Raw genomic sequence first — 27,925 nt, 5'->3', positions numbered from 1 at the left:
TTTAGTCGATGAAATACTTGTTATTCCATGACTTTTTTCTTTTTGGTTATAACAGTTAGGGTCCCTGGTATCAAGGAAGAAAATTTTTATTTTGCATAAGGATCCGTTGTCTAAACATTACCTATAGAAATCTGTTGATGAATAGACCGTGGATTTTATGCATTTATGATAAATATGAATAGCTGCAACTTGAAACAATGAAGATATTAAGAGAATTAAAAAGTGTCGACACATTGCTTTCGACCAACTGAAATAATTAAAGAAGGAAAAATATTTCCAACCAGCTCTTGGTCTTTACAAACAAATGTAGAAAATTTTGCAAAACGATCCGCAGTCTGCTGATTAATAACGTTTGTGTTCCTCTTGCTGTGACGGTCAAAATGAATTGTGAAAAATACATTTATCCCATCCCATTTGAAGCCAATTAAGATTTGATACGCTAGAGCAAATTGCAAGAAAAATTAGTCGGAGAATAATGTGATCGATACAACGGCAGTCAACGTAGTAATAATACAAGAGCAGTAGTTAACGCGTCAAGCACGAATTTCCTATGAATTAGTGTGATCTCGTAATCCAAGTCTGTTCGAGTGTGTTGGAAAACGAGCATTTCTTTACGATAGTAATACATGCACCACTGCTTCCACTTCGTCTTTCGTTCCCTCACAGTCGTCGGATTCCTCCATCACCGACACAGATGTGTAATCCACGCGTGCAATCCATTTTCCATTTTGCCACAAATATTTGTCATTTTATCGCAATCCTGGATTACGGTAAAGTCTCGCTTAACGAGGGGGGCTGTTTAAGCGAGAATGGGATGAATGTAAATAAGATATGAAAGAGACGAATGCTCGGGATTAGAGGTAGAGATTAACAATAGATGAAGTAGATTCAGACGGACTATTCGTAACGGCACAGACGTAGAATTCCCCTGTTGGAACCTCCGGTGCTACGCTCGGCTCACCCACGTAAATACACTTTTTCCACGGGCCTGGCTTCTGTGCCGTCATCCCTAATCAACTAATTACCCGATCTTTAAAACTGTCGCGACGTGTGCCGAGTAGGACCAGATGCAAATCTCTTTCGAGATGAGCTTTTCGTTTGAGGTCTTTGTGGTCGTTCTACTCGTAGATTCCACCATCTTTTGTTATTATTCAACCTCACAGGTTAACGAAGAATCGCGAGAAACTGCAATTAATCAATTCCGATGAAATTTTCGGACAGCGAATTTGATGCATTTATAAGAAAAATGAGTAGGTGTAAATTAAAACATTAAGAACATTAGACGAATTTAAAAACTTTGTTATATTATTTTCAACCCATTCAACATACTAAGAATGAAAATAAAAACAATTTTTATTTCGCATAAAAAGATCCGCTGTCTATTTACAACTTACACGGATCTACATATTTTTAAAATTCCGTTGCAAGCCCAAATAAGAAGATCGTAGTACTGGTCTCCCGTCTGGAAAGCTGAGATTGATAAATAAAATATTCAGCAGTTGAGTCAAATGTTTACAGCAACACGAACAGAAAATGTAATAAGTAGACCTCGGATGTTATGCAATTTGCGATCTCTGTACACGAATTTTAAGAAACTCGAATCAAATAAAATCTTAGGGTAAACTTTGCTTTATCGGACTCAAAATTTGTGTCTTTCTCCTATAAATTCTTATGTATTCGGTATACAATCCAGTAGATTTGTACCCGGGGCGGCTGCAGATCGAAGTTTCGGTCTTGCAGGATCAATGGTTTTGGAGTTATGCTTGCTTAAAGTTGAGCAATCTGTAGTGTTTTTGACAGGTAAGAGCGCCGCCATATTGGTTTGTAGTGACGGTTGCATGCCATTTACCGAGGAGAATAATTAATGAATTGGTTGTTGATTAGGTCGGTGGGTCTGCTCGGTTAGCGGCTCGCGGTCGTCACTACAAATCAATATGACGGTGCCCTTGCCTATCAAAAACACTGCAGATTGCTCAACTTTAAGCAAGCATAACTCCTAAACCATTGATCCTTCAGGATCGAAACTTCGATCTGCAGCCATCCGGGGTACAAATCTACTGGATTACATACCAAATACATCATAATTTATAGGAGGAAGGCACAAATTTTGAGTCCGGTAAAGTAAAGAACAGCCAAACCTTATTTTCTGTGGTAGTATAAATTCTGTCATATTTTATATCCTAGCACTATATGAAAATTTTCAAAAGCGATAATTGCATAAAGATCCGCAGTCTAGTAACAAGTGAAACCATTTTTCCCGTTGTTTCATGAATCTCCGCTTTCCGATGAGCTATCTGTTTCTCATCAGTAGAGGTTGTCGATGAAAGCGATGAAAGCTCGCGAGTCCTCGTTAGCTGGCGATCGTCTCTGGGATCGGCATAGCGGAGACACTTTAGAGAGAAAGAAAGAGAGACTCGGTTCTCGATTAGCAGCGGTCGACAGAGAATAGCGCGGAAAGGGAATCGGTGAACGCGTCGCGCGAAGCATTGCGAAGCACTGCGAAACGACGCGCCGGCCTCTTGACCATCCATCCTTCCGCGAACGATGCGAACGTATTATTAAGCGTCTTCAGAGACACTCGAAAACGCCGGGGGATCGCGCACGCGATCGCGCGTACCCTTTAGTCGCGATCTCGCGTGACTCGATCCAACGGCGACGCGCGATTTCACGCGAGAAGCCGCTCCACGCGAGGATCGATCGATCCTCGATGGCTACGGAACGTGTCACGAATAAAACGCCCGCGAAATCAACCATCCTTCGATCACCCTTCTGGAATTACCCCGCGGCTCACCAAAACGAAGGGGGGACATTCAATTATCATTAGTAGAGCGTGGATCTTTATGCAAAATAAAATGCTTACACATCAATTACGATCTACGGAAGCCATGGAACAATTTATTTTCCTCATTAACCCTTGCCGTATTTTAACGAGCCAAACTCGTGATGAAGATTTTATCGAAGTTGAAAAAATACGAATGTTACGCGTTTCTCTTCAGATGAAATAATATTGATTCATTGATTTTTCTGCGATTATGACAAAAATGTGTAAGCGCAATTTAAAGCACTAAAAGGAATGAAAGAATTTCCTAATGTCGATATACTATGTTCAACATGTTAGAATTATTAATGAGGAAAATTAATTTGTATTTAGCTTTGGCAGCCTGCAAATTAATGCTTGAATTTTATTTTGTATAAAGATCCGCAGTCTAGTAGTAAATATTTGATTGGACGTCTACTTCTTCTATTGATATAATTTTAACAAGTATTAGGTCGCCCTTCTATTGCTTCTATTTGTTATTACTGCAAAATCGTGGTACATCTTGGCACCTGACATTTCGGACGTCATTTCCCGCCTTGTAGTGCTTTCTAACCTTCCCAGCATTTTTTTGTCATCGCCTCAAATATGCAAATTCAAAGTACGCATTTCCATCACCTTTTGCTTTTTGACTACCGCAACGGTGAAAATGCAGTGCACGGGAGAAAAAATTGTGGCTGTTTAACGGGAGCTTTTTGCAACATTTTTTATGCAGTGCAAATTTCGTAAAAAGTTATGTAACTCAATTTTTTGCTGATAAAAACAAAAATTCTTCGGTAGAATTATTCTAAATGGTAGAAAGGCAGCTTTCGTTGTCCCTTGAGAGAACGTAATGATTTTCCGAACGACCTAATGTTTTGGAAGTTCATCAATGTGTTGCAATAGAGGAAGGCTGAGAAAAGCATTTTTTCACGAGATACGTGAAAACGAGGGACAAGGGTGGGGGGAGAGGGGATAATTAGGGGAATGTGGACTAATCGTGAGTGGAGGGGGCAAGATTTTGGCGGTCCGCCGTTAAGAGGCGCACGATCGGCTCGCGTGGAACGAGAACGTTGGGATCGATCTGCGATATTTCGCGAAGACGCGGCGTCGGCGTCGCCCGGTGGTGGTGGTAGTGGAGCGGCGCCGTGGATACGTTCGTGTTTACGCGTACTCAGCTGATATGAATGGACTAGGAGCCGCGGGAGCGAGCGTACGTATTTGTGGATTCGGTCATGACGACTTTCAGTATAAATTGAAACTTCTCGAGGGTGTCTCGTCGGCCGACAGGGTGGGAGAATGTCAAGGGGCGTAGGACAAAGAGAGCCGGAGTGCACCGAGCTGCACCGGACAGAGACGGGGCTAGACCCGGTCTCGGAGAGGGGAGAGACCGAGGGAGAGAACGGCAGAGAGAAACGGCACAGAGGGAGAGACGAAGAGACAGGGAGCAACAGAGAGATTGCCGAAGGGTACAAAGCCACGAAGCTGGGTCAGTTCCGTTTAGTACGAGGCAGGCTACGATTCTGTATGGATCTGTCGCGGCTTATGCCTGCGGATCGGCTCTGCGCCATGCGATACTTCGAGCACCCGCAGCCCTGGATCCTCTTAGGAACTCGAGAGGAGCACCCACGCTCTAGAAGTCCCGGGCTCGATCGAAACTCGAACCGTGTCGCGTGGCTGGATTTTTTCGAATTTCCGTCGATCTCTCTGACCCAAACGGTCTTTTCCCCTTTCATTTTCTCTTTTTTCAAGGAAACAGAGAACGCAACGATGCATTTGCTCGTGTTACATTCCCCTTTATATCCGGCGAGCAGATCCAACACGAGAGACTTCGAAACGGTACCAAAATTTCCAAGTTTTTTCTTTGGATATTCGCGAGACAATGTTCATCAGAAGAAAATTTCTTGTTCACTCCTCCATTTTTCTGGAACTATTTTGACTGGGTGAACTCTGTAAACCCCTACACTGAGGATTCTATTTATTTATAGTCAAAACAAGCAGGTGAAGTATAAAAGGATGGAGATGTCATAGTTGACGTCCATCTTACTGCAAAAGAGGCTAGAAAATTGGACTCGACTATCAAATCAATTAGAAACATCGTCTAAACACAAAAATCGAAAGATCACGGTTACCTCCGAAGTCGAGGATCGATCTCGTCTGGCAATTATCGACTTTTCCCCTGTAAGTCGTTGCCCCTGCCTCACGCTCCCACCCTCTTCATGGATTAAGGGGCATCACATCGTGTACGCTTGAGAAACAAATATATTTAACTATAGTTCTTCCAGATTGTCCCAGTTCCTTATAAAAACGGCAAGCCTGAAATTACTTCGATTTTGCCCGGTTTCGATTATAATGTTTGCGCGAATAATGAAATTTATTCAATCATTTCTCATGAATATTCATTCAATATTACAAGATGGCGGAGGTGTGCATGGTCTAGCGTCGTGTTAGCAACGACAGCGTCGACCATTTTTGTTGGGAGACGTTTCCATCATTCTCTCAGGTGCTTCTAACATAATTTAACAACATGCATTCACAAAAATGAATAGCAATCTTATCGAAAAGATTGTTATTAAAAAAGATAATCGAGAATGTCGTGATTTTCAATACGACAGACGCTTGGACAAGAAAATTTATTCCACAATTCTTCATAAATGAATTCCTATAATCATTCTCTCAGGTGCTTCCAACATAATTTAGCAACATATATTCGCAAAAATGAATATCAATCTTATCGAAAAGATTGTTATTGAAAAAAGATAATCGAGAATGTCGTAATTTGCAATACGATAGACGTTTGGACAAGGAAATTTATTCGCAATAATTGTGAAATATAAAACGTAATGTATACATACATAAACTTGGCTTAAACAATTTTTTAACCGCACACAAACCGGAGAGTCTACTGCCACACAGTCCAGTGAAAGAATGGCTGCTGGAACCGCGAAGAAAAGGAAAAGTATCAGAAAGTCGTCGTGAACCGACGAGTAAACTCGTCGCTAAGAGGTTAATAAACTGTTGCTCGACCCAGTAGCTCTGTTTCGGGGCACCGAAAGTCGTGTTCGGCGACTTGGGAATCGAGCTGTTGGAACCGGCTGTTTGCAGACCGGCTGTTTAACGTTCAACGGATGCTCTGCAGAGCGATCCGCGAGCATGGAATCTGGCAAAACGAAGCTGGTTCTCTTGTGAGAGGGTAACAGGGATCAGAGATGCTTGAGCTAGGGAGCTAGGACACCGGTATCGAAAGCTCGAGCAGTTCGCGATCGGTTTTTCGTGCGTTGCTCGGCGGTTCCTGCGCGTTCTTCCGGCTCGGTTCGTCCGAGGTGGTCTCCTCCGCTCTTCCGGGCGATTTGTTTCTCGACCGGTGTGCGTTCGCGTCGCGTCTTTGTTTCCGGCGAACAACGGACAGGTAAAACGCTCCGCACCGCTCCGGAGCCGAGCGGAGCGGTGTTGCGCGCCGAAGAGGACCGCAGGAGGCGAACGAGGTGGAGAGGATCGAAGGGGGATGTGCAGGAGAGAAGGGCGGGTTGCAGGAAAGTGTGGAGTGAAGAGAGGAGAGAGGAGAGAGAGGAGAGGGTGGACAAGCAACAAGGAGCCTCGCGGAGGGAACAGAGACCGAGGAGGAGAGGGCTCCCACTCGGCTAGCAGCGGCGGAGCGCAGCGTGGGCTTTTCTTGTATTCTATTGATTTTTCCGAAAGTTCGCGTGGTGGGAGTGCGGCACAGCCGGAGAGAGCGAGTGTGTGTGCGCGCGAGAGAACTCCGGCGGGAGCGTGTTTGCGTGAGCTTCGACGACGGTATCGTCTTTTCCTCCCGTCTCTCTCTTTCCCGCGGGAAACGCTCGCGTCCACCTCTCGTTTTCCCTCTTTCCCTCTTTTCCCCGTCTCTCTCATTCGCTTGGTTCTCTTTCTCTTTCTACTCTGGTCGTTCGCGCTCGCGCAAATCCCACCCGCTCCCTCCCAGCCACCCTCAGGCTCTCCCCTCCCCTCCCCTCTCCTCACCGCTCCGCTCCTCTCCTCTTCTCTTCTCTCCACTCCTCTCCACTCCTCGCGAGTCACCTCTTGCTCACTCTCGCCACTATCGCTTCATCCGACCGCTTTCCCTCCTCGTTCCGTGCTCTCTGCTGTTTCCCTTCCCCTCTCTCTCTCTCTCTCTCTCTCTCTCACTCCCACTCCACCGTCTCTCTCACTCCCGCCCGCGCGAAATCCACCCTCGACCCCGCCAGCTCGCTCGGCCGATCGCGTTCACGCTCGCGCACACGCACGCACAGACACAAAGTGCTGGTGGTGCTGCTGCTGCTGGTGCTGCTGGCCAGCGCGCGCCCGCGCACACACGCCGGCTATTCGAAACAGGAGCGTGTTAAGGAGTTCGACTTTGACATTATTTATCGCGATAATCGAACACGAGGGATCGAGCGCGACGCGCCGACCCGATCGCTCCTGCCCGCGCAACCGACTCCCAAGATCCGCGGCTCGAAATCAATTTCTCGTTCTCAGCAATCGCGTATGCCAGATTTTTCCAAAAAATTTCCTGTCCCGGCACTGCCGCTGTAAACGATTGGATTTTACGAATCGCAAAGATACAGGGATCTTCAGGGGCCAATCGCAAAGAGCACAAAGATGTTCGAGAATAAATCGCGAGGGCGCGGAAAGATTTTACAAACCGCAAGAGCACAGAAGGATTTTATGAATATCATGTATATAGAGAGAACTCTTTTAAATTGTAAGGGTACAGTCCTTGAGAATTCGAATGATCTTCGTTTCGATAGAAATTCTAACTTTGCGGTGACCAGGTGAAATCTTAGAGATCATGAAAATCATTTACAAATATGCAGAAAGGGGTTGACACCGAAAGCTAAATCCAATAAATGACACCGAATCAATGTACCGGATAATTTCCTCGAGAATCACTTTCATGGATCATTTTCACTGCTCTGCTAGTATCAATGTCAACTAGAAGACTGTCTCCCTCGAACGAAAGAGAATACGCTCGGAATTGTTGTCTAACGAACGGACTTCGTTGTGGAAGATTGTTTAAAACATGAACAATCTTTTCCCCGGCGAGGCAGCGTTAATTGCTCCGAAGTTTTAAGTACCGAGCGGAAAGAAAAAATGTGCAGCTCCTCGAGGTACACTGTCGCTATCGAAATAAATTCTGTTGTATCCGGGCAACCGACGATTAGAAATGTATGTGGAAAAGTTTAAACGCGCGGTGTACCGTTGAAATAGAAACAGCCGATTTATGTCGTTCTGCCGTAGAACCGCAGAAATATCGCACCGCGGCCAATAAGTCGCGAGCGGAGCAATCGTTCCGATTTTTTATGCGAACCCGGCTCGTTTTTCGAACACGATCGAGATCGTTCAAGATCAACACGGAGGATCCGAAGTTCTACGGGGTTTGCTGATCGGTTTCTTCTGGATTGAAGCAGCAAATGTTGGCTACGACGAAATTTCAGATTTCAACGAATTCAAACGTTACTTTTAAATTTTTCGGGTTCCTTCGATCGTAGTCGGCAAATTTTCAATCGACTTCGTTCCAGCGATTAAAAATCAGTGTTTCGCTCGAGTTTCAGTAACAAATTCTCTGCAGCGAGTAGATCCAGCTCGTGGCCGAGCGCCAAATGAATTGGAACTTCAATTAGGTCTGGGTATATGCAAAACACCGGCTAAAAGACGATCTCGATGCACTCGCATAGGAATGGTGCAACCCTAAAGGAACGCTACTTGGAAAATGACTCGCGTACGACTAGCAAGGGTGGTTTGACGGTGGTAAACGTTGAGAAACGTGAAATTTCCTGGAGGAAAGATTCGAGGGAGTGCACGCGGCACGGTTTCTCGGTACAGCCCTGGTATTCCATCCACCTACATCGTGTGGCAGGGTCACCGCATGCACCACCACACCTATACGTGTGCTCATACGTGTGCGCGTACTTGCCCTTCTACCGGGTGATGCCGAAGTAGGCGGTCGAGTCTCTCTCGTGTTCGTCGAGTTCGCTGGGTTTCCGAGGCGAGAGACGGTTAGCTGCGTGGGCGGTTAGTAGCGATTTCGCAGCGTTACCATCGCAGGAATGGACCTGCTCGATGCGTAAACCAAACTCGGCTAGCATAACGCGGATCTCGCCGCGATTTACTCGCGAAATATCAGATTCGAAGACCTGGTGCAGCCGTTTTCGAATTTCAGTCGGGGGAAAATGCAATTCTCATTTGCGGGATCTTGTAGGCTCTCTGTGAAATCCTAAGCCAGAATTCATTCTACTTTCGAAGTTATCGATTAACGAAGCACCCGTGGCTCTCGGTATTTCGATTTGCAATTTTGAACTTGAAAGGCGTCGAACGTGGCGCGGTTCGGAGGCAATTATTAGACCATACGGCTTGAAATTCGAACTTTTGAGGATGTTTAATTATTAAGGAACAGTTTTATTGCTTGGTCTGGAATAAAAAGGATACGTTGCATGGATTTAAGGCGAGAATCATTTTCGCTAGATAATTGTGCCCATAATTATGAAAGTGGTCCAAGTCAAAATTTTTAAAAATGAGTTTATCATGTAATTTTTACGATATTGTCCAAAAAATGGTTGTTACTTCATCAATATCACATGGTATTCGTTTCGTGTTAACATACTTTTCCTTTAAATATCTCGAAACAAGAAATATATGACTTAGACCAGTTTCATAATTATGGGTACAACTGTTTCGATGATTGTAGGTCAGAAGATAAGTGCATGCAAGTATACAACAAGACTGTGGAATAGGCGAATCGAACTGAAAAAATGTGTACAACTTGAAAACACAGGTGTAACAAGCGCCTGTAGAAAATTCCACGTTAGTTCGCCCTTTTAAATATTCACAAAAATGTATATTCAGTCTAGAAAAGCAGGAATCATTAATGAACAGAAAAACGAAAGATCCTTTGCAAGAACTGTACTATTGAAAATAAAATGCGCAGGGAAGCTGGTAGCGGGGAAAAATGTGTGCGAAGGATGGACGAAGGTGGAAGAAAGAAAATAGCTGGTGGCAAGGTCGCGAGCCGATATTAGATCGCTCGATCTTCGTTAATGAAATCGGCGGGTGTAAAGGTCTGGTGGCAAGCAGCACTCGATGTTTTCCCGGTCGCCTAACTGCGGCCCCGAATCGGCCGTATTAACGAGGATAACGCGAGCAAGCAACTGGTCCTCGGTAATCGTCGTCGAAAGCCACGCTCATAATTCAAACGCGCGAAAAGTTCTCGACGAAACTCGAACGGCAACTGCGACCGGAAAACGGCGGCCCGTATCTCGCGCAGATTACTTTTCCGAATATACATTTTTCCGGCGCTTGTTTCTTACGGAGGTATAACCATTTCCCTCCCCGTTTCCTTTCAATTAACTCGCTCTTTTCTGACAAAACACCGTCGAACCTCCGTCCTGGCACGCAACATCGTCGCTGTACTTCGCACGCCTCATTTACTAATTAATCTACGTATCTTCTTCTCGCGTTCCAGTGTCCGTTCAACAACGCCGTACCGTCTCGTCGTCGGTGCTCTATTTTGCTCGGCGTCGTTTTCTTCGGACTTTTCCCGCGAACGCTTTGTTCTTCCTCGAAGACGATGTTATTGTTATCGTACGGTACGCGGCAGTGCTCGCGGCGAGATTGTTTTATTGGATCGACGAATGCGAGGCGGTTTAACTTAATTAAATAAATTATTTCCTGGAAGCCGGAGCTAGTCTTGCATCCAGTTCGCACTGTGTTTCGTTGCGTGTACGTGTAACATGTTCACGTGTATGGCTTTTGTTGCTTGCGGCTCTTGTTCTCTTTTTCGAGAAGAAGAGTGACTGTGAAATAATATTTTACCGTTGGTGAAGAGGAATTGGTAAATCATTGCTGGACGAAGCCCAATAAGGATAATAATTGCATCGTGAATTTTAATTAATCTCAAACTTTTTCAAGAGTAACGATAGATAGTGTTCTCTATCAAGGATCGTACATCTGACTAGTTTCAGAATAATTTCCTAGCAGACAATCATCGCCGTGACGCTGCTTATCTTGCCAAAAGATAAATTACGTATTTGGACAGTGACTACGTTAAAGACAGTTACTAAATTAAACGGTATTTCGGATTCGAACGACTCTATTCCCGCGAGAATTCATATATGATGTCGCACGGGAAGCTTCTCTGCGATCTCAACAACTATAAAACAGAAAATCCGAGTCATTTTAACTCATCCACTGGTTTCTGTATTAGTTCTCGCACGAGAGCACGCTTTTGACGATTTCATGGCTGCAATCATGGTTAGATACACTCGAATCCTTGCACGTCGAGTACTTGGACGATCTGGTGTCGTCCCTGAAGTATTAATAAACGAGAGAGAAACGCATCGAAGATAACGAAACAAATATTCTATTAACATCCAACAGATAATAACTTGTAACGTTTGTGACTGTGGGTCAGAACGGACCCAGAAAGAACGGCTCCAAGAATCTTCTCCATAAATTCATAAAGATCCCCAGTCTAATAACAATAATAATTTTCATGAGCTTCCCGATACAGAGAAATACCGGTGGGCGGGCCCCGGGTCTAATTACCCAAAAGACAATAGAAACAACGCGCAAGGTTTCCGGGCGGCAGACGCGAGCGAATAGAAGGATATCGACTGGCGTGTAGTTGTCGAAGTTTGCTCGTTACTTCAGGAGCACCCGGTAAATGCGAGCAAGCTCTCGGTTCCTCCGAATCGTCGGTCCCTGTCTCTCCGCCGGTCTCTTTGCGAGATTCGCGCGAGCGTGAGCGAGCGGGCTTGCGCGGGCTTGCGCGGGCGCGCTCTCTCACCTACAGCCTTATGTGCTCTCCGGGTCTCTCTCTCTCTCTCTCTCTATCTCTCTCTGTTCATCTCTCTCCTACTACGCCGGTCTTTCTCGCTCCCACTCCGATACACCCTCGCGGCAGACTCGGTCGAATGGATTGTACACACTACACGCACACAGAGGCGAGAGAGCGCACCCACGCGAGCCCCTTTTGCCGTGTGTACGTGGTGTGTGCCGTGCACGTAGAGCTCGAAACGCTGCGAGCACATCGCACGGTGCCGAGCGGAGCGGTGCGGAGCGGAGCCGAGCAGAGCGGTGCGGTGCGGAGCCGCACGAAGCCGCACGGAGCCGCAACACGCACGTTCTCTCGCGCGGCTCCGAAGCCGCTACGAGCGGCTACGAGCGGCTACGAGCGCTCTGGCGGCCATGCATCCAGCCAGCTAGACTGCCAGGAAATCGGCCAACCAACGACCGACCGACCCGCGGATTACTGACGATCGATAACGCCGATCGATTTTCCCTGCGGAGCACGCGACGCAGCCTTTTCGCTCCCTCGCGAGAACCCTCTCCGCTACGAGCAAACGTCCTCTCTCTCTCTCTCTCTTCCACGACAAGAGCACGATCCTCGAAATTTCTCCCGAGCACCGGTTCTCTCCCCCTTCTCTCTTTCTCTCTCCGATTCGTTACCGATCGCCACGCGGATCTTCCGAGAAGTACCGTTACAAGAGTCCCTCGTGGAACCGGACTCAGCGAATCCGTACGCCGAAATTCCACCAGGTTTCACTCTCGATCGCATCCGACCAGCCCGCGCCGCGCCAGCCCGATTCGCCTCGGACCGCGATTTCGTGGCTCGCCTAATAGCAGCCGTTCGAATTGCAATGGAACCGCGCCGGCATAAAAAACCTCTTCGATTTTTTGATCGGGCCTCGAAAGAAATTATTAACCCCTTGCGGTCCTATGCTCTATGTCCTTCTATTTTACTTTAGAACTTGCTTGAAAATCGTACAATTCAATTACAAATTTGCATAGCTAGAACAACACAGTTTAAAAAAAAAGAATTCGTTTTAATTGTATTTAATACTATCAATTTCGACGGTAAAAAGATGTTTAATTAGATTTCAGTATACACTAATTATATATGTGTCCATAATTATGAAAGATGTCCAAGTGAAAATGTAAAAATAATTGAATTAAATTAATTCATTGACGTAAAGTCTACTAATTACCAAAGTATAAAGTTGAGGTGAACAATGCATTGCGAAAACCCATGCAAAAGCTTGATCTTTCACAAATATCTTACACCGTTAGAATGTTAAATTTATATCCGAATGGAATTATTAATAAAACGAATCGAACCAGCCAGTGTACTCCAGCGTTCGCAACAATCACGTTTGTTCAAATCTGCCGCCAAATCGACGGTTTCGCTCACTTTCTAATTTCGTCCTTGTATCGTCTCTCATTGCGCGCGTCATATACCGTTTTATAATATTTACGTTCTCGAATTTAACGTCGCCTCGGTTTACGCTCGGTTTAAATAACAGGCTGGTCGCCTTTTACGCGGATTCGAAATTATACGATACGCGTAGACGTCCATTATTTGTGTAAACGAAAGATGTCTCATTATTGTTATTACGTACCAGGTGTTTCGAGGTTCACGGTGGATTGATTGTAGCGGTAACGAAAACAGCTGTTAATGTTTACATTATTACGCCTAACCCATTAATTGGAGAAGACGAGTTCACTCGTCGCCGGTTGAGCTACTTGTGCATGTTCCCACCGTTTCTTTTTTCTCTTTTTTTTCTCGATTATCGTATCAGATCGTTTAGTATGAAACTTGAAAAATGTGTTTGAAATTTGTGTTTTATTTGTCAAGTTTCTTACTTAATGACCTGATACAATCATTCATCTCAACCCTCATATATGTGCATATGTATATTTCGCATCACATTATATTTCAAACGAAATTAATTAAATGTAATTTTTACATTGAATTAAAAATGAACAGTCAGGTAGTGCTTTCTATTTCAACATTATATGGAATTTTTTCTTTAAATATCTCGAAACAAGAAAAATATATTTACTCTTGAAGAAGATCCACATCAGGATCGAAACGTTGAGTGTCTAATTAATTTGCAAAATTGCTGTGTTTCATCATTGATCGAACCTGTGCGCCGATATCATCACACTATGATTACCAAAATTACGATCGATAATCATATTTAATTTAAGAAAAATATATGACTACTTTCATAATTATGGGCACATATCTGATTCGTAAGAAATAGTCGCGAAAAGGATCCTACGATAATCTACCTGCTTTCGCTTCACTTTCCAAATTTACCGATTTCATGTATCATTTCACATTTTAAAGAAATAGACATATGTCTGACAGACTGAACTGGAAATCGGTGATTTTGAAGTATACTCCGGGATAAAGGAACGCTGAGGCTGCCACCATTCACCAATAAAACCACTTCCAAAATACAAAGAGACATGCATAGCACCATTAACTCCTTGCCGTATCATTTTCATTACAGTTGCAGTGATTAAAACGACTTTATCCCCACAAATGTCGTAGTAGAGAAAATCTTCATCGCGGGTGTGACTCGCTAAAATACGGCAAGGGATTAATCACATCCCTACTTTTCTAGCAGATACGTTCAACTTGTTCCTCATCCTGATTTTTATAAAATGTCTGATTATATTAAAAATCGTGCAGGATCAAATCTAAATTGAATCTTTGCTTGATGAACCTACCACTAGCGATCAAGTGCTGGATCAACACACAAATGATGAATCTATCCATCTGTCTATACGAACTGTTAATGCGACCACGTTAAAATAAACTGCAAATAGATAAACAAATAAAGTTCTGCATTCGCAGAACCTAACCACCATCAATCCCTTAATATTTCTAAAGCGACACGTGACTCTGTCAGTGTGGGGCAGTTTCAGGGAAAAAGTAGCAGCCCAGCCGGGCCGAGCCCGGGCCGGGACAATTACCTGTTCGAAAAAAGTCGTGGATTCGTCGGGTGTGTTTTTCAAGCGTGCAGGTCGGTGTAGCCCCTTAAGGGATGCGGTTCCAGCTCGATAAATCTATCTATCGCCTCGGTTGGCTCCGGGAGTGTGCCGCGGGAGCACAGACTCAATTAAAAGCAGTTGTAGCGGGCGCCTCGCGCGAACTTCGAGGATCCTTCGGCCGGCATAGCATGGCACACAGGAACGGAGCGTTCTCGATCGCGCGTGGAATCCTCGTCGTCGTTGTCGTCGTCGTCGCCGTCGCCGCCGCGCCGCCACGGCTCCAAGAGATCCTTCCAGTAAATATTAATACGTCGGTTTCTCGGCGTGCACAGCCCGAGCGCCGGCCCGTTGCGAAGAATGCCGTTGCGACACACTCGTGAACACGATCTCGACGCGTAATTTGCATAAGTACGTACCGTACGTGGAAAGGACGAGCGACGGGGATCTCCGTCTCGTAAATTCGACGTCGCGGCGCGGCGCTCTCGCGAAGGACGCGCGAAACAATCTAACAATAAGAACGAACCGGACAAACAATGCCGAATTACCTAACATTGCTCGGACTGGTCAAATGCCTTCAGACATTTTCCTACACCGTTTCCCCCTGCAATTGTTGGAATCGTAAAGACACTTTCTTCAGGGACGAATTTTTATTTTTTTTCTAGACAACGTGTTAAACAAGACAAAAATGAAGAATTCCTTATCGCCTGAATACGTTACACATGTAAATAGTTCAGTCCGAGTAACAATATTGCAATCATTTTCAGCTATCGCGGCCGTATTACAATTGCGAATGATACGGGATAAGTTGTAAGTAGACTGCGGATTTGAAGCATTTACGACGAAATTTAAGACAGTAGAAGGATTAAGAGACTTTAAGAGCATCAATGTATTACTTCCATCCTGCTGAAACGATCAAACAATGAATGACAATATTATTGTAGCTCCTGTTTCTTAGAATCGATGACAATTTTTATTTGGCACGACGATCCGCAGTCTGGTTACAAGTGAACTGCGAGAATTTTAAGAAAACAAATAAATTTCTACTTTTCTCCGGTTTGTTGCAATCGCCGTAGAAAATTTTGGCAACGCGAACTAGTCACTTTTACCGGGCATTAAGTCTTAACACTGAACCTGCCGAGCCTTAAAAAATGACAAGATCGTTTTTATTCAGACTTTGTGCGGCTCTTATTTTGCAACATGCTCTACTAAGGAGATCATATCTAAGAGAGAATCATTTCTCTTATTTGAATAATTGTAAAATAAAAATCTGAACCGCGCGCGCGGTCACCTCGACTAGTGGTGGCACGTTTATTGTTAAGGCGGTAGGACACCTTCGGATTGTAACTAGAAAGGGACTAGAATCATACCAGATTTTGGGTCGAAACATGGGTCTGCGCCTACACATTTTTTTTCCTTATTTCAGCAAATTTTGGGCTGGGTGAGGGCTCATTCTAAAGAGGAAGGTTAGACGCAGTGCGCTCTGGTCATGATTTTAACGAGATTATGTTTATATCTAATAATATGAGGGCCCAAAGTAGAGAAAAAGTTTCGAAAAAAACCCGCAGATTGCAATGCATTTTTCTGTCTCTAAAAGACTTTTTGGCTGCTATGATGACCAGAGCGCACTGCGATGAGAGCACACTTCCTCTTTAGAATTACCCTCACCCAGCCCAAAATTTGCTGAAATAAGGACAAAAAATGTCTGTGCGCAGACCCATGTTTCGACCCATAATCTATAAGATTCCAGTCCCTTTCTAGTTACAATCCGAAGGTATCCTACCCCCTTAAAGATTCCGACAGCAACAGAATTTTGCTAAACAGCGCTAAGGAGATCTCTAAGCGTCCGTCCAAGCCGGCGACTGTGCGGAGAATGTCGAAAACCCGTGGTCCCGGATTCGCGCTCGCCCTTCCACATTACAGGACAGGCCTGGCAATTAGTTTATGGTCCCTCAGGTGTTTCGTTTCCTCATTCCTCGCGCGGGGTGACAGGAGTCGGACCGTTCTCGAATTTTCGAGTTGTCTCGCAGCGAGGGTAACAGGAATCCCACAAAAAGAAGGATCGGCAGAGAGGAACAACAAAAACTAAGAAGAAGAAGAAGAAGAAGAAGAAGAAGAAACGATTCGTCGGCGAGAGGATCGATCGGAGTCGTAGTCGCGTGCCGCGATTTATCATCGATCGTCCCGCATCGATTGGGCGAACTCGGTGTACACCTGGCGGTAGGAAGAGAAGGCAGAGGAAGATGAGGCAGAGGAAGAGGAAGAGGAACAGGAAGAAAGGGACACGGAGAAACGGCGAGACAAAAGGAGAAATTTCTACGAGAGAGCTGAAGAGAAGCGAGAAAGAGAGGGAGGAAAGATAGATAGAGAGAGAGGGAGAGAGAGAAGACACGGAGCGAGGCAGTCGCAGCCATCGTCGTCGTCGGCGTCGTCGTCGTCGTCGACGCCGCCGACGTCGCTGGCAGCCGCGGCGGGAGGCTCCGAAACCGAGCGAGACCGAGCGCAGTCGATGGAGGTCGGAAACGCACGAACCTCGCGGCTCGAGCGACCTAACCAGCGACACGGCCAAGCAGTGCGGTGCCGACTCTTGCTGCCGCGGTTCCAGGTTCCGTGGCGCGCGTGCACTCGTGTTTACGCGTTCAGAGGGAGGGAGAGAGAGAGAGAGAGGGAGAAAGAGAGACCTCTACACACACAGACACACACACACATATATATATATATACACACAGAAAAGACAGGGATATCAGAGTGAACCGAAAATCCAGAGACACGTACAGAGTGTGAGAGAGAACGAGAGACCGGTCGAAACGAAGTGACCGAAGCGGAGACGAGGAGGAACAAAGGAAAGAGGCGAGGAGAGGAAACGAGCCAGCTCACGGCCGAGCGTTATCGCCGAGCCGCATGAAATTTTAGGAGCGGCACGCTGTCGCGTTATCGGAACAGCGCGGCCAGCCGTCCCGTCCCGTCCGTCGGCGCGAGCAGCCAGCGAGGCCACCGAGGATCACCGCTCTTGCTCTCGCCTGGCCGCACGGAAACAGAATAAACGCGAGTCCCGCGGAACAGACTAGGATAGAACCGCGAGATTCGTCGTTGGTGATCGTCGTCGGCCAGGGCGTCTACCCTAGATTCTTCCGGCGACGAGAGACTCTCGGAGCCGTATATACATATATATGATCGTTGTCGTCGTCGTCGTCGTCGTCGATTGAGGTAGCAGATTGAGAATACATACCCTGTACAGAACCGCTGGTGCGCGCGTGAGAGCGAGGCCCGAGAGAAGAAGCGTTTCGGTGGTCCGTACGAGTGCCCGCGGAGGAGACGAAAGGAGAAACTCTCGGAAAAAGAAAGTCTGGCTGGAGGATATTCGGTCCGGGCAGTGATCTCCGGGAGGTGGTCACGTGTGTCCGCGGCCGGTGAAAACGGTGTGAGAGCAGCGCGGACTCTCGAAAACCGTCGAGACTTTCGCGCGCGGCGGCTCCGTCCGAAATCGTCCCCGGAGGACGACTCCGGACACACGCACGCACATACATACATACACGCGCTCGCGAGGAGTCTCTCCTCTTGGTCCTTTGTCCGAGAGAGGATCGTCTAAAGAGAAAAATAAGAAGAAGAAACTCGAGAAAGAGAGAGAAAGAGAGAGAGAGAGAGAGAGAGAGAGAGAGAGAGAGAGAGAGAGAGAGAGAACGACGAAGAAGAATAAGAAGCTTGAAGAAGCTCGAGAAGAAGAAGGATCCGTCGGCGTGCAGAGTGAGCGACGAGCGAGCAGAGCGCGGAGGAGGTTCTAGCTCTCGAGACCGGTCTCGCCGGCTATCCTGGAGGACGATGACGATGGTAACGAGGATTGCGAGCGATAACCGGAGGACGTTCAGCTCGAGAGGGCTCGATTGAACGGCTCCGCTCGCTCCAGGCCCCGGCCCGGCCCGGCCCGGCTCTTCGTTCTCTATTAGTATTGTTATCGCGCGCTCGAACCGACTCTGCCCGCGCGACGATCGGCTCGAATCGCGACACGGTTTCGACCCGACCCGGCGCGGCGCGGCTCGGTCCGGTCCCGTCGTCGGGACCACGCGGTGATATTCTACGATATATTCCCCCCCCCCCCCCCCCGGTGACAGTGTGCCACACAGTGAGTGCAGTTTCGTGCGAGCTTCGTCCCGATTACGGAGGCGGAGGCGGAGGTGGCGGAAGCAGTCCGTGTTCTCGGCCGTGAGCCGACGGCTCGCTTGCTCGCTGGCTCGCGTGCCTCGGCCGGAGCCGTCGGGAGCAGCGGCCAGTGTCGGAGCCGCCAGGAGGAGCACACTTCTTTCCAGGAGGAGCACCACAAGTAGCGACAACAACAACAACAACAACGGCATAAGGCCCGGAATCCGGACCGGTCATTTGTCGCTCCTCGAACGACCACTACTAGGGCCGATATCCTCGTGCTTCGTCGAGCTCCGTTCTTCTCGCTCCACCGGGAAACTCATCGAAGCGGAAGCGACGGGAAACCGAGCGGAGACCTTCTCTCCTACCTCGTAGGCAGACCAACAGAGATAGATAGAGAGACCCTTTTGTTCCCCCCAGTTACGCTATCCAATTATCGGCAGGCCGAAGAAGGCATCGAGCGTGCTCTTCTCTCGCGCGACCACCGCCGACAGGAAGCGCAACTCTTCGCCCTCGAGCAACCAGAGGAATATAATCGGCGAGGATGCAGGTGGCAACGCTGTTTAGGGAGAGCGCCACCCTGCTGGGCGCCTCCAGCCTGGACCCCCCGCAGACACACCATCACCAGGCCATGCAGCAGCACCAGCAACAGCAGCAACAACAGCAGCAGATACAACAACACCCGGCCGATCTGCATCTAGCGCATCACATGCAGCATCACTACAAAATGTAAGTCCCCAAGATGAGCCCAGTTAAGCGACCGACACACCTCGCCTGTCCTCTTTTTTCCTTCAGCTTCTCATCTTTCAAATATCGCCGAGAAACGAGGTGTAGAACCGGATTCCCGTTCCGTCGCGTCTCCACACACAGAAGAGCAGAGACTCGGTGGAACACGGTGCAATCGGTTCCTACACACTCCCGAAAAGTCTCGCGAATCTCCGAGCTTTCTAGGAGAAACTCTAGCTGGAAAGCTAGATCTCGAGCATTCCTGTCAGACCCGCCTAAAAATTAAAGAACTTTTCATGCGTGCGGCTAAAAGACACCTGGGTGAAACGTGTTTACATCGAAGCAGTAAACAGAGTTCACTGTTCCTTTGCTGTAAAGAAACTAGCCCTCCGCACTCGAAGCTACCCTGATGAACCAAGAATTTCATCGATGTTAGCATTCCGATGACTCAGAACAAGATACACACTGTGTGTTTGTTAAGTAGAAACAAGTGGGGTCACGTAAGAATTGTTTCGAATTCTGGTAAAATCATTTTCAGTGTCCCAAGGTCGCTATTCGAGTGCAAAGGGTTAACAAGCTAATGAAATCGCAGCTCTAGTATGTATCATGTTGATCGCCAGGTTGGAGGCGTTAGAGGTTCAGTGTAAAATGGACGTTGCTCCGTGGGCCTAGCCTGGTGGTTGACACCGGTCGGCAGTCCCGGGAGAATTGACTCTAGCTTTAGGCCCTAAGTCGAAGAAGCGGTGGTGGTCCGCTCGCTCTCGTCGATCGAGGAACGCCGCCGCGAATCGGATCAGCTGATCGGCTGAAAAGTATCGGCGAGAAGAGGGAGAAACGCGAGAAAGTCGGCGCGGCGGCCGTCGGACCGAGCGAGCGGCTAGCATCCTAACCGTGCGACGATTAGGTTCCACCGACTCGGTGGACTCGCTGATTCCGAGGAACTGGAGAGATCGAAGGATTTTTAAACAAATTCGTGTAAAATCGTTCGCGCGAAATTGATTGAACTTTGAGGATGATCAATAGACCGCGTCATACTTATGGAAAATCATTTTTCTAATATCGACAGTCGGTCAAACGAAAGAATTTCACGAACAAAAATGATAGAACTCGTTTCGAATTACCGGAGCGCAAGGACGCTGATTTCCGAAATGGAACAAGAGTCCTTCAAGGACAGCTCGCAAGATGACATAAATTCATGGTCAACGGGAACCAGAATGTGAAATGTTGCGAATTCGCGTCAGCGGTCGCGGGTGCGTTAATATTTGCGTGAATACCAATCATAGTGACACATGCCGAGTCCGGAACGATAATCCCGCTTTGACTGTAGTTGGTGGAGGGGCTGGGAAGATTGCCGCGAGATTGTAGCGCTCGATTTCGGGCTGGGCTAACGTTATCGCGTCTTTAACCTGCCGAAATCGTTCCCGTCGAAGGAGAACAGGAGACGATAGCCCCTGCGTCGAAGGCACTGGGAGAGAGGACCCTTTTACGAATCCCGTCACGCGCCTCCAAGGGACAGGCCAGCATTTGTATTCGTTGCGCAAGGTCTGGTCGTGCCCTAGCCCCGTTCCTTCTCGGACCAGTAGAATTTGTTCAATGTATCTCTCTCTCTCTCTCTCTCTCTCTCTCGTCGGCTCTCTCCTTCGCTCTTGCGATGTACGTTATCGGCGCGCGATCGTCGCCGCCGCGATAAACCCCGCCGGCCATGGGAGGACGTTTGAATTGCAGACGCGCGTGGCCATCGCCGGAAATAAAGATACCGAGAGTAGACGAGACCAACCGAGCAAATTTCGTTGCGAAAGAGTGCGTCTGGGATCGGCCGCTTCACCCTCAAGCTCTCCTCTCTCTCGCCTTTCTCTTCCTCGTCGAAATCGTCTCCGAATGACGTACAATACCGAGAGACCGTTGCGAAACAAGGAAACCGGAGGAAATTTATTGGATATGGGTGTTAATGAATGCACTCTGGTACATTCGAAATAAAACTTTATTTCACGCCGCGGGAGGAAGGTCTCCACTAATAGGAATCTTTTTGATCTACTCGTGTCCCCTCGTGTATGGACCCCTAGTATCTCCAGACTGTTTAGGTTAGGCCCCACAGCCCGGCTCTTGAAACTGAGTTTCGAATGGGATATTTACTTCGAAATCTCTGTTTAGAAATATGAGATCGTTTCATCGATACTTCGTATTCTCCGTTTATTATGTAATACGATTCTGAGATCGTTGATTCATTTTTGACAATGAACAATAAGTTCATTGTGCTGGTCGCTTATTGATATAATCCAACAAAATTCTATCCGTTGCTGAATGTTCTGTTAAAACAGTCACCGATTCGAATTAATCGCCAGAAACTGGCCTGTTCGATTGCAATTGTCCTGTTCTGGATCAGGACAGAAACACAAAAGATATAAATCTCTAAGGGTAAAATGTGATCACGTTCTATAAGGATCCGCAGTAGTTTTGAATAGTCTGTTTAAATGGCTGTCAACTTGAATCGATTGTCAGGAATTGACCAGTCTTCAAGGGCGATTTTCACATTCTGGGTCAAGACCACGCTAATGTATTAATTTATAGTCCCGAAATAAAAAGGTTTTAAATTGTCCACATATTTTGGTTGGCTACACAACAGTTCAATACTGAAACGTGTAAAAGAACCGGGTTACAGCGTGCTGCGGATAAAAACAAGACACTGAAGGCGGAAAGTTGTGCACACGATAGCCGATCGATATCGTCTTTGTTCAGCGGACAAAATTCATAATCTCAAACGCGAAGACAAGATGCTAATAATATGTCCTTAGAAGAGAACCATCGCAAACAACTTTCTACACAGTCAATCCTTTCTCGAGTCGGTTTAGTGTGCAGAAACTTAAATTCCTGGTACAATCTACTGCGAGCAGACTGCGCATCATTATGCAAAATAAAAATGTTCTGCACAAACTATAGGAAACAAAATGGTATCCAACTACCTGTCTGTACCGTCCGCTAACTAGAAAGAGTGGTGTCGATTCTTTCGATCTTAACGCGAGGAGTATAAAAATATAGTTTGGTGCGGCTGAATCCGATTTCCGTGAACATCATCGCCGCGATTTCCGCAGCGGATGATCCGCGGGAAACGGAGAAACGGCGACGATAAGCGTGTTCGACGCGGCCCTCTCGAGAACCGAAGCCAAACCGCGAGAAGTTTCGAGCAGACGCGAGGGCGCCAATAGGTCAAGGCTACATTACGCTTCGACGACTATATCCCTCGGCTATCTCTCAGCCGGCAGATCTCCGAATCCGCGAATCGACTGGCCAACCGCGTGTCTCGCAGGATTTCCAAGCGATTACGCTTTTTCCTTCGAACTGGACGGTTTTTCGAATTCGAAGCGTTTTCTCTCGTTAGCGTGTCACCACGATAGGAAAGCTCGACGAGTGCTCGATAGCGTCGCGTTAATCAGAACTGCTGTAGCTTTGAGGGAAGAGCTAGCGATCGACGAAGCATACGATGAACGTACGCGGATGACGGCACATATGCTTTGTTTTTATTCACGTGGAAACTCTTAGCCCTCGAAGGAAGTCTTGGAACATCAGACGATCAAGTGGTGCGCTAGGATCGTACAAAGTTTCAGTAGAAATTTGCTAGAGTCCTGTCGAGTGTGGAATTTTAGATTTCAGAATTGCGACGCGTGGAATTTGGATAGTTTTGATTTGGACCCGTGGGGTTTGGACGCGTGGGATTTGAGCGCGTACAGTTCGAACGCGTGGGATTTTCATGCGTGCAATTTGGTCGCATAGAATCTGGACGTGTGGGATTTGGGCGCGTGCGATTTGGACGCTTAGGATGTGGGGCGCGTAGAATTAGAGCTCGTGGGATTTGGACACCTACAATTTACACGCTTGGATTTGGTTAGATGGACTTTGCAGGCGTGGAATTTCGGCGCGTAGAATTTACACGTCTGCATTTCCACGCGTGCAATTCGGACGCTTAGGATATGGGGCGCGTAGGACCAGCACTCGTTGGATTTGGATGCCTAGAGTTTACACGCTTGGATTTGGTTAGATGGACTTTGCAGCCGTGGGATTTCGGCGCGTAGAATTTACACGCATGCATTTCCACGCGTGCAATTCGGATGCTGAGAATATGGGGCACGTAATCAGCACTCGTTGAATTTGGATGCCTAGAATTTACACGCTTAGTTTTGGATGCGTGCGATTCAGTTTGCTAGACATTGCAGGCGTGGAGATTCGGACGCGTAGAATTTCCACGCTAGGGATTTCGACGCGTGCAATTTGGACGCTTGCGATTCGGACGCGTAGAATCTGCACGCGTGGGATTCGAGCGCGTGCAACTTGCATGCGTAGAATTCGGCCGCCTGGAATTCGCTCGGCCGGAATTTGAACGCTCGCGATAGGGAATCGCAAGCAGGAAATCCCGCCTTTCGGGCGGTGTAACAGGCGGGAGAACAGATCGTCCTCATCCCGAAGGAAACGTAAACCGCGTGGTCGAGGCGGAAGAGTTTCGGCGCGTTATCCGCGGCGGGACGAGGCGGTAAACGATTTCATCGCGGCCGTAACAGAGCTGGGAACCGGGAAAAACGAGAGGAAAGAGCGCGGAGGCGGCCACGCGTCACAGATAAATCGTGCCTCGCCGATAAATCGACCTTATCAATAAGATCGAGACTCCTTCTCGCCCTCTTCCAACTTCTCCGGTACTCTCTCTCTCTCGCCCTCTTCCAACTTCTCCGGTACACTCTCTCTCTCTCTCTCTCTCTCTCTCTCTCTCTCTCTCTCTCTCTCTCCCTCCCTCTCTCTTCCTCTCGTTCTCTCGTTGGATTCGACCGATTCGCAGCCGGTCGGTCCCGTCGGAGTTATTCATGTATTCCATAAGTTCGGAATACATGAATAGCCTACAAGATGCAGGTATCCGCGAATCGTCTTCGATAAAGCCGTATTCTTTGCCGCGGCAATTTAGGACCGTTTAAGGTCCTCCCGAGAAGAAACCTAACCGAGACCTGATCCTGCGACGAGAGCTTGTCCTCGGGAAGCTTCGGAAATTCTACAACGGATCTTCGACTCGATCCTGTACCGGCGACTTGTCTCGAATATACACGCGCTGGACACTTTCCGCGGGCTAATGAGAACCTCTACCTTCTTCTAGGTTGTCACTGTAACCGTAAAATAAATCGTGCTGCATGGGATTAAGCAGAAAATTTATTACCGCCTCTTTTCAGTTATGTTTTGCTTGCTGAAGCTCTACATGTTGTGGCAGCACCTCGGTTATCAGATTTCTGAATTCTTTATGTACTATAATGCGTTCCATATGCAACCGTTCAAAAGACCCTGGAGATAAATAATTCTAGCATCTTAAAATCTTGACGAAGACATCATTAGTATTTATATTATAATACAACAAACTTAAGAAATTTCTTAAAACCTGCTCAAGTAAAATTGTAACCGTAAAATAAATCGTGCTGCAAGGAGTTGAGCACAATGTTTGGTTACAGTATCTGGTTAATTTTGGCAGTGATCAATCGCCGATGCCATTCGTTTTACGACAATCATTTTTACGATCACTGGTGAGCACGTTTCATGTGCAAAACTGAGCGATCGAGAATGAGCCGCGGATGGAACGAAGTCGAATTCTGAGTGATTAGAAGGTTTTCGTTGGAATTCGAGCGGGTTGCGATGTTCGGCGAGGCCGGACGTTCGGAGCGGAAGGGACAGCGTGCGGAAGAACGCGTAAAAGTGTAACGAGAAGCGGCGAAAGAACCGGAAAATGGAGCCCCGCGTATAAAATGTCGTTAAGTGGTCCGGAGTTGGCGGCGGCACGAAACGCCGAGTATCGTTAGCCTTGGTCCCCCGGTAATCCGGTTCGCTCTTGCTGGTCCATGCTGCGATACGCGTCTTCGTCGGTATCAGGCCACTGTATTAACGTACCGCGATCATGGCAATTATTCTTCGCCCGGCTGCGATTTTAATTATCGCGGTGCCGCGTTCCCGTGGCTCGCTAACACAAATCGTTGCGCGTCGAATTCTTCTTCCTGTCCAAGAAACCAGCGCAATGAGTTCATTCAAACTCGAACGCTCTTCTGCGTAGTATTCTGTGCTCTCTAGAACTCGAAGCTGCTATGAAAAATACCGACGAGTACGTTCTCCTGCAAATGTTCTTAGCCTCTGAGATTCGAAAATACCCACGGGTCTAAATCGTCTGGAGATTATGGTAATAATCCTTCGGAAGGTTAATCCTTCCTCGAAGGATTAGCACGGCAACTGCAGAGGTAAACGCGGCTAATGTACACGTGTACATAATTTTATAGCACAAGATTGAATTTATTCGAGAAAAGTTCGTTGAAAAGTGCCCGACAAGAACATTTTAATTACTGCTGGAATCGTATAACAGAATAGTTTGGACTCGTCTCTAATTATTCCAGTGTTAAATATTTATCTTTTCGTGAGCTTCGGTGGTCACTATATTACAGCTAAGCGATACGTGTATAAATCTAGAGTTCCACTCGTAGTTTCGAAAGCAAACGTCTCTTGAACCTCGCGAGAGCCACAGGGAGCGGCTCCTAGAGTCCACCGGTTGCAAAATACGAATATTATTATCTTGTCTGAAGTATTATTTAAAAAATTGAACTTCTCCCGCCGTCGTGGAGCACGTGTTTGTTTTACGACAGATATTGCGTTCGTAAAAACGTGTGTGGAACGCGTAAGTAGTTGCGCACTCGGACAAGATGCTTAGTTGGGGTGTTTAATGTACCTGCTTAATGACTTCAACTAACTTTGACTGCCGTCGGTTTACAGCCACAGATTATTGCTCCCTCGAATCTGACCGTGTTTCGCGATCGTTGCGTCAACTGGATCCTTGGCTAGGTTTGAACGATCGTGGGATTGTAAACGATCGCTGCTTCGGACAATTAGGAAACCGAGTGCGAACGCTACTTTCAGGTTTAAGGGCGTCGCGGCGAATTTCTACGATGTGCATGATCTCTTCGCGAATTTGGAGATTTAAAAAATTCAGAAATTAATTGTATCTTCACTCAATCAATCTTTACGAAAGAACGACGACATACACGATCTAGCCTCAAACTTCGAAATTTAAAAATTAATTGAATCTTTACTCAATCTAGCTTCATGAAAGAGAGAGAACGAGGATATACACGATCTTGCCTCAAATTTCGAGATTTAAAAATGAATTGAATCTTCACTCGATCAAGCATTACGGAAGAACGACGGCATACACGATCTCGTCTCAAGTTTGGATATTTAAAAAATTCAGAAATGAATTGTATCTTGATCGAATCAAGCTTTACGAAAGAACGACAACATAACTACATGATCTCGCTTCAAATTTCGAGATTTAAAAATGAATTGAATCTTCACTCGATCAAGCATTACGGAAGAACGACGGCATACACGATCTCGTCTCAAGTTTGGATATTTAAAAAATTCAGAAATGAATTGTATCTTGATCGAATCAAGCTTTACGAAAGAACGACAACATAACTACATGATCTCGCTTCAAATTTCGAGATTTAAAAATGAATTGAATCTTCACTCAATCAAGCTTTACGGAAGAACAACGGCATACACGATCTCGTCTCAAGTTTGGAGATTTAAAAAATTCAGAAATGAATTGTATCTTGATCGAATCAAGCTTTACGAAAGAACAACAACATAACTACATGATCTCGCCTCAAATTTCGAGATTTAAAAATGAATTGAATTTTCACTCAATCAAGCTTTACGGAAGAACGACGGCATACACGATCTCGTCTCAAGTATGGAGATTTAAAAAATTCAGAAATGAATTGTATCTTGATCGAATCAAGCTTTACGAAAGAACGGCATGAACTCCAGTTCATTAGGCTATTATCGGCCGATTCCGTCCGACGAGCACAGGTGGTGCGATCAGCTTTCGGTTGCGAACTATGCCGCGCTCCGTCAAAAATCCTGGTTGCCGGTGTTTTTTTCGAGCGAACCGCCGCGTACACGCCACCGAACAGATTGTTTCGCGTCACGGCACGGATCGGCACGGATCGGATCGAGGAAAAAGAAAAACAGAGGTGCGGCGTGCAGCGACGCGGGGGTCTTTCAGACCTAACGCGCGTAAATCGCGTTCCGAGTCATGCGAGGCCCCGTGTCCGCGTCTTTATTGTTCCCTCTCTATCGTACGTGCTGCGTGTTGCCGCTGCTCTCTGTCCGGGAGAGATTGTTCTCGCGGAGGAGACTGGGCTCTGCCGAAATTCCCCCGATCGCGTTACCTTTCTCCAATTCTCGATTCTTCTTCCTTACAGAACCCTCCCCGTTTCTTTTCTGTTCGTTTCTTCCTTGGAGACGCGTGCGACTCGGACGCTCAGAATTGGGACGCGTGCGATTCGGATGCGTGCAACTCGGACACTTGAAATTCGGATGCGTGGAACTTTGACGCGTGCAATTTGAATGAGTGGGACACGGACGCTTGAAATTCGGATGCGTGCAACTCGGACGCGTGGAACTTTG

At 46.9% G+C, this 27,925-nt stretch overlaps 2 protein-coding genes across 7 annotated transcripts in view; one reads left to right on the top strand and one right to left on the bottom strand.

The window, feature by feature from the left end:
* The window catches only part of Dnmt3 (DNA methyltransferase 3), a 174,686-nt gene that overhangs the window by 23,574 nt on the left and 123,187 nt on the right, over window positions 1-27,925 (bottom strand). Inside the window, exon 1 of one of the 6 annotated variants that reach the window (XM_076420114.1) lies at window positions 14,573-16,040. The exons of 4 other annotated variants lie outside the window; for them this stretch is intronic. The gene's annotated coding sequence lies outside the window, so the exon portion shown is untranslated. Of the gene's footprint in view, window positions 1-5,649; window positions 6,726-14,572; window positions 16,041-27,925 lie in introns of those variants that run through there. One more of the 6 variants, XM_076420115.1, reaches the window with a different exon arrangement.
* The window catches only part of Tdg (Thymine DNA glycosylase), a 148,549-nt gene continuing 137,714 nt past the window's right edge, over window positions 17,091-27,925 (top strand). Inside the window, exons 1-2 of the mRNA XM_076420116.1 lie at window positions 17,091-19,095; window positions 19,168-19,453. Of these exons, the coding sequence (XP_076276231.1) occupies window positions 19,269-19,453 (185 nt within the window). The 5' untranslated portion in view covers window positions 17,091-19,095; window positions 19,168-19,268. The remainder of the gene's footprint in view (window positions 19,096-19,167; window positions 19,454-27,925) is intronic.

Source organism: Lasioglossum baleicum, chromosome 3, assembly GCF_051020765.1.
Source record: "Lasioglossum baleicum chromosome 3, iyLasBale1, whole genome shotgun sequence".
NCBI lineage: Eukaryota > Metazoa > Arthropoda > Insecta > Hymenoptera > Halictidae > Lasioglossum > Lasioglossum baleicum.
Note: the sequence above shows the minus strand (reverse complement) of the source record. Positions and strands in the feature narration are given on the sequence as shown.